The sequence below is a fragment of the Pteropus vampyrus genome, unplaced genomic scaffold, assembly GCF_000151845.1.
Source record: "Pteropus vampyrus isolate Shadow unplaced genomic scaffold, Pvam_2.0 Scaffold74, whole genome shotgun sequence".
In the NCBI taxonomy this organism is placed as follows: domain Eukaryota; kingdom Metazoa; phylum Chordata; class Mammalia; order Chiroptera; family Pteropodidae; genus Pteropus; species Pteropus vampyrus.
The window spans coordinates 3799427-3806493 of NW_011888855.1; the positions used below are offsets into that span (position 1 = coordinate 3799427).

Genomic DNA, 7067 nt, shown 5'->3' on the forward strand with positions numbered 1-7067 from the left:
GTTCACTTATTCTCTTTTCCATTCAGCAAATACTGAGTATGTCAGGGAAGACATCTTTGTGTACATACACGTGCGTGTGCATGCACACACAAATTCTGAATGTGATAAGAGGTAGAAAAGGAAAGTATGAGGTGTCATAAGGAATATAAATGGAGAATATAACTTATTTCTGGAAAATCAGACCATCCTTGCTATCTCAAAACAATCAAAATAACAATGTAATTTTCCTTTAATTGGTAAACATTGATGTCAAATAAAAACCTACTTAAACCACTCATTAAGTGAATAACTACTTTAGGCAAATAATCCAAAACAAAAACACTTTTGTTAAATGAATTAATTTTTTTTCAATTCAGTGACTAATTTTATTCATTCATTCATCAAATATTTATATAATGCCTTCTGTGAACCAGGCACTGAATCAGCACTGAACAAAACAGACAAAGTTTGTGCACCAATGGAAATTACAATCTAATTAAGGATATAGATTCATAAAAAGCAACGACAACACAAGAAAATAACTTCTATGATGGGAAATGCAGGGAAAATATGAGTTCTGCTGGACTTTTAAAGAATGATGTGTTGTAGCCGTATTATTCCAAGTAGTGTGCAAACACAAACTTGATTATTCTCAGGAAACATCAAGTAGTCTGATTCAGAATCCTCAGCTAGAGAAAAAACTAGAAGGCTGGAAAGGATAAAATGAGGGGTGAGGGAGTTTGGGAGGGAATTCTAAAATGTGAGTGCCTCCCATACCATTTAATTCTCAAAACAACTTAAGATGGTAGGTGCAATGAACACCTGGGGCTGTATCCCCAGTATCCACTCCCCTACTCAGATATACATACATATGCCCAACCTTTAATGGTGACATTATATTGCTTCCCAAGGTTATACATTCAGAAACTATCGGGGCAGGGATCTGAACTCAGGTCCATCACACCAAGCTACAACTCTAAGGGAGAAGGATAAGCCAAATTGAGGAGTCTGAACTTTGTTAAAAACAAAGGCTCTGGAACTCAAATGTCAGTTCAAATCTCAGTTTCATCACTTACTATAGACCTGAAGGAAGGTTCTTAACTTTTATGTGACTCCATTTCTTAACTTATAAAATAGGGATAATCAGACCTACTTTATAAAGCTATTGTGAGAATTAAATGAATTAGTATGTGTAAAGCACTTAAAACAGTGCTTGGAACAAAACAATCCCCTATTAAGCAAGAGAAAGTTAATGGAGATTTCTGAGTGATTTGATCAGAATTAGAGTTTAAGAAGATCAGGTAGAATGGTGTAGAGGGGAACACACAAGAAGTGGGAAACTTATGGCCAATTTTTATGAAAAGCATTAAAGGTCTAAATGAGATGATGACAGTGAAAAAAGGAAAAGAACAAAGATACTGCAGAATATGAATCAACAGGACTCAACAAATGACCAAATGTTGTTCATCAGAGAGAGGAAGGAGTAAAAGATGATCCTCTGATAATTAACTAAGAGAATGGTGGTGCCAGGAACAGGAACAGAGGACCGTGTATGGATGATTTAAGACTTCCTTAAATAAAGAAGGTTCTGTTGCATTTTATACAGGGAGTGTTTTTAATACAAGTCTTTCCTATAAGGTAATTTAAATACAGCAGGATTTAAGACAATAATTATTATATTAGTAAGAAATGAGGTCTAAGTTTTATAAACTGAATATCGAAGTTATATTTTTCTCTAACCTATTTTCTTTCAATAAACATGATTCTAAAAAATTTAATACCACTACTTAGAGATAGAAAAGCAAATCAAATTAACAATAAAATATATTTGCATTTCTTACTGCAAAATTAGATTCTTAGGACCAAATATTGATACCACAGATCATTAACATGTAATTACTTAAAATTCTCAACTTCCCACTTTAATAAAAAAGATATGATTCCACAGGATTCTCAGAAAAAAACATATATGACTATCACTTCTAAGATTAAAAGGTACAAGTTATGCAGGGATAGTATTTTAAAAATAACGAAAACTCATTGTGAATGCAGCAAATCTTTATAAAAATCACACTGAAAAAACAAAACTTCTGAAATGATTTGACATTATTAAGAAGGTAGCTTTTAAAAACTTCAGAAGCTCAAAATGTGAGATAAAACCAGAATACGGAAAGTGAAAAAATAACTCAGTTCTAGATTGCTTCTCCTACAGAAACAAAAAGAAAACTTTAGTAGTGAAGCAATTTCTTCACCTCTCATTTACTCCACATTGATCTCACATTCTTCCCCAAACATGCCCCCCTCAAAAAAAATTAAGGTCATCAATTATCTCCAACTTGACAAATCAATAGATACTTTTCTGTTTCACATCTCACAAGACCTGTCAGCAATCAGCATACAAAACAGTTCATCATTCCATCATTTGCCTTTCTAAGCTTTCCTAACACCACATACCCCTGGGCTTGCCCACTACTCTTCACTGTAGTTTCCTCTCCCACATCTGTACATTTTAGATTTTTCAGGGCAGTCCTGTTCTTTCCAATTCTGTATCTACCCCCTTTTCCTAGATGAGCTCATCCATCCCCTTAGTTTTAATATTAACAATAAACCCAAATTCATTTCTCTAGTCTCAACCTCTACTGTGAATTCCAGATTTACTTTAATAAACTGTCAACTGGATATCTCTAAGTAGGTATCTCACTGGCAATTAAAACTAGATTAAATGTCCAAAACAGAACTTTTGACTCTCTCCCTCTGCCCTCAAAATTATTTCACATATTCATTCTACAAATATTTACTAAGCATATGCTCAGGTACTGTGAACAATATGAACTTAGGGGAGACATAAGTTGTAAAAAAGGCTGTGAAGGATGTAAAGAGTGTGTTCTGATAGAGAATAAGAAAACTGCTAATTTCATAGGGTGTTCAAGATAGCACTCCATGATATTGTATTCTCTCCTCAGAAAATGATGTCCACCTAACTGCTCCAGCCAGAAACATAAGTCTCTGTTCTCGACTAACAACCCATCAAGGGGCTCTACAGGGTTCTAACTCCAAAATATACCTTGAAGTTGAAGAGAGCTCTCAAGCAAGCAAAGAGGAGAGATGTAATAAATGTCACAGAAGGAAATGCAATAAGCTATGGAAGAAATTACAGTGAAATCTAACTCAGTCTGGGAGAAATCGGAAAAGGCTTCCTGGAGGAGGAATAATTAGGATAAACGTAAATGACCACTACAAAAAGCTAAACATAAAAGTCATGGCACATCCCAGAATCTAAAACACATTCAAGGTGATAAAATCATAGGAGAGGGAAAGGGGATTCAGATAAGGACAAAAGGAGGCGAGAAGTTATCAAAGACTCATGAGATCATGTCAAAAGAGCACTTAATATGAAAAGTTTTCCAATGGCCAAATATGAGACAATCTGACTATAATGGATTAAAAGACATTAAAATCCAAGAGCTCATGATGATACTAATAAAATGATAATTAAAATGAAAACCTTCCCTGAATAACTCATTATAAATTATTCTGAAAAATGATAAAGAGAAACGAACTTTTATGCTGCCTTTCCTGTAGCAATGAGTAACCAAATAGGCAATAAGAGACTATTCTTCCAAGAAATAAATACAGAAAAAATTAAAGATTTGGGATATCACCATTTCACAACCCCTAACAAAATAATGAATTCGAATTCAGGCAATAATCAACAAAAGATGATTAACATCAAAAATCAACAACAAAAAAACATTAATGAAAGGAGAATTTTACAATGAAGAATAAGGCTGATACCACTTAAAATCACTAATCAATCTTAGCATCACTAAAAGTGGGACAACCAGTCATTATATAACCCTGATAGATAGAAAGTACACAGCAACATCTATGAAGTTTTTTGTTTGTTTTTTTTTTTTTACCTGACCCTGAATCTACCAAAGAATCTAACTACCAGTTTTCAGGAAATAGAGAATAGGTTATAGCAGTACTTCTCTAACTGGCATCACAATCACCTGGAGGGGGCCTGTTAAAACAGACTGCTGAGAATCAAGGAATTAAAAAAAACTATAAGGAAGCAAACAGCCAAATAGAGAATGTGGGAAGTTTTACAGGAAAATAACCCAGTTTCAACAACAAATCATATTTAAAAGAGGTGTGGGGGGTGGGGCTGTTATAGAATAAAAATTACTTAAGCAACATAACTGCAAATTCAGCCTCTTAAGATTCTAATTCAAACAAATCTACTGTAAGACATTTTGAGACAAATGAGAAAATTTGAATATAGACAAAGAATAGATGATATTTAAAATTTCTGTTAATTTTGTTAAGTATAATAGAATAATGTCTATGTTTTAAAAAATGACCTTATGGAACTTTAAGGGGGAGGAGGGGAATAGAGACTTTGCAAGCCACACCATACAGGGCCGCTTTAAAAAGTTTGGGCCTAAACTGAATGGTTTTACAGGTAAGCATGAGATCATCAAAGTAATAATAATTTCTGGTTCCTGAAAGCCTTGTACTAAGCACTACATTAAGTATTTGACATAACTATTCTCTTTGAATCCTTAAAATAACTATAATAGAGACATTAAATTCTATACCATTTTGCCTGCTGATCATGATCAGAATTTGCATTTTTTTAAGGGATGAAGTGTTGAGAGTAGTTAGGAGAAAGGCCAGAATGATGGCAGAAAGACCAATTAGGAAGTTGTTGCAACAGGTTAAGAATTCCTGCTACAGGCAATATAAGCAAATGTTCACGCGTTAGGAATAAAACAAAACTACGGAATATTGTTGTTTGAACAAAACATGAACTGTCCTACAGACCTTTAACTATGAAACAATCATCTCACCAAATTAAACTTTTTTTCAAGAATTTTATTTTTAAAGCAATAATTGTCTATGTACTGCACTTACTGCAGTTATACTTAATTCTTATTTCCACTGGAAAAGGGTGACATAGTTATCTAGACTTCTTCTTGTCCTATCTCCCAAGGTTGTGAAATAGTACATGAGATAACAAATGAGAAAGTGCTTTGGCAACTCTAAGGTAGTATAACACAACTATATAGTAGACTTCACATTTTTAAAAAATAGACATGAAAATGTTTTCCCATATGAATGACCTGAGACCCTTGGAAACGTGAGGACCCCAACGTCAATCTTTGCCCAGAAACAGAAAACTTATACAATTGTCATCTTTTTAATATTCTTCCTGAATCTGCTTTCTACTGACTCTTGGTTTACTGGATGGCTTGGTGTAGTGTTATCTAGACTACCCTTTCATTTTTCAAAAGGAAAACACTGAAAAAATGTTTAAAGAAAGTCATTATATGAGCACTGCAAGACATTTAACTTCCAGTGGAAAAGACCAAAACCTAGAAAACTGTAGTTTATTGAGCACTTTTCCAAGATGTTTGCAACTGAGAGTTTTCCTCTTCCAAAGTTAAACTTCTTTCCATTTACTACTTCAATTCTACACAGATTACTGCATGTTTACTAATGTGATCTGCATTAGCCAGAGTGGGTGAAAAATTTTAATACCAAAACTTTTTAAACCAGTGTAGTACAGTCATTTCACACTTTTGCCTGTTGCAAAATTTAAGAGATTCTCATTTTTTCCTACTACCACTGTACAAGTGGGCTCTCTGCTATTCTACCAGGTATGAGTGATATTTGACATTTAGCCTGGCTATATATATAAGTTTCCACACCGCAACAAGTATGAAGGCTGTTTGAAAGACATAATCTCTTCGAATGCAATTTGGCGACTAAATTTTACTCTGACTTCAGGTTTACATTACATTAAGTCTTACAATTTTAAAAGTTTTTCTACTGACAACAGGTACTGCAACCAAAAATTAACAAAGCCTGTATGTAACACAAAATTTTTTTCTATCGTTTTCAACTTTTAGACTCTTTAGTAACATTCCAAGGGGATGGTTCTATGGCCAATTCTACAGCCAAGCTTCATATGATTTGGTCCTGCTTCAGTCTGGTCAGTAGTAACCATAAACTCTTAAGCTTCACATTTTTTCTTCCATAACATTAAGAGGGCTCGGTCCCGTAACCGCACACCTCCAATTTTAGTTTCCAAGAATCCTGAAAGAACGGCACCTTGCTCACTCGCTCCTCCAGCCTTCTCTACATTAAAAGGTTGGCCAAAACGTGCAGCTCTCTACACACCACCAACCAAGCCGGAATGAAGCACCCAGAAGGCGACTGGTCACGGGGAGGAGGGGAGAACTCGGCCCGGAGGACGGCGGCTGAGGTCCAATCTAGCCCGCGCCCAACTCTCCTTGACACCCGAAAGGCTTGTGGACCCTACGCTCAGGCCGCGGTGCTGGGTCCGGAGGGACAGGGCCGCGCGTGGCTTCTGAACAGGACGTAAACAAACCGACCTGGAGGAGGGGGAAGGGGCATCTGCGGAATTGGGGGTGGGGAAAGAGGACCTCGCTCATATACCCCAGAGCAGCTGCCTGGCCCTCCCGACCGTGGCCACGGTCCCGGTCCCAGCGCAGCGCTGCCGCGCGGGCGTGGACACCGAAGGCCCCAGCACATCTGGCGCGCGGAGCCACAAGGCCGTCGGCTCCGCGGCTTCGCGGCTTCGCGGCTCCGCGCCCCCAGCCCCGCAGCACCCTACCTGAACCCGCAGTCTGGATCCCGCGCGTCCCGACCGGGCGCACCCAACCCGTTCCTCTTGCTGAAGAGCTTCTGGAACAGCGTAGGGGCCATGCTGGCCACAGCCAGACCAGGGTCGCTTCTCTGGGTGCTTGCTAGGCCCCCCGCTCCTAGAGCCGCCCCGCCACCCCCATGGGCGCCTCAGTCATATGACAGAAATTAGTCACTTCAAACGGCCACGGCGCGCGGGGCGGGGCGCAAGGCAAGGCCGGTGTCCATTGGCTGGCGGTGAGCCGCATCACGTGGCGGCGCGCGGAGCAGGGGGCAAGGAGGGGGCTTGGGGCGGAGCTGGCGCCCACAGGCGGGCCAGTGATTCCCTCACGTGGCAGCTCACGGGGCGGGACATGCGCGGAAGCGAGTGGAGGGGTGGAGAATGGAGGGGTGGAGAAGGGTGGGACCCGGCAATG

At 38.7% G+C, this 7067-nt stretch overlaps 1 protein-coding gene across 3 annotated transcripts in view; it reads right to left on the reverse strand.

Moving 5' to 3' along the window:
• The window catches only part of FNIP1 (folliculin interacting protein 1), a 104062-nt gene extending 97205 nt beyond the window's left edge, over nt 1-6857 (reverse strand). For 2 of the 3 annotated variants that reach the window (XM_011362266.2, XM_011362267.2), the window contains exon 1: nt 6623-6814. In XM_011362266.2, the coding sequence (XP_011360568.1) occupies nt 6623-6714 (92 nt within the window). In that variant the 5' untranslated portion in view covers nt 6715-6814. Of the gene's footprint in view, nt 1-6622 lie in introns of all 3 variants that reach the window. The other variant, XM_011362265.2, reaches the window with a different exon arrangement.
• Between the last annotated feature and the right edge of the window lie 210 nt (nt 6858-7067).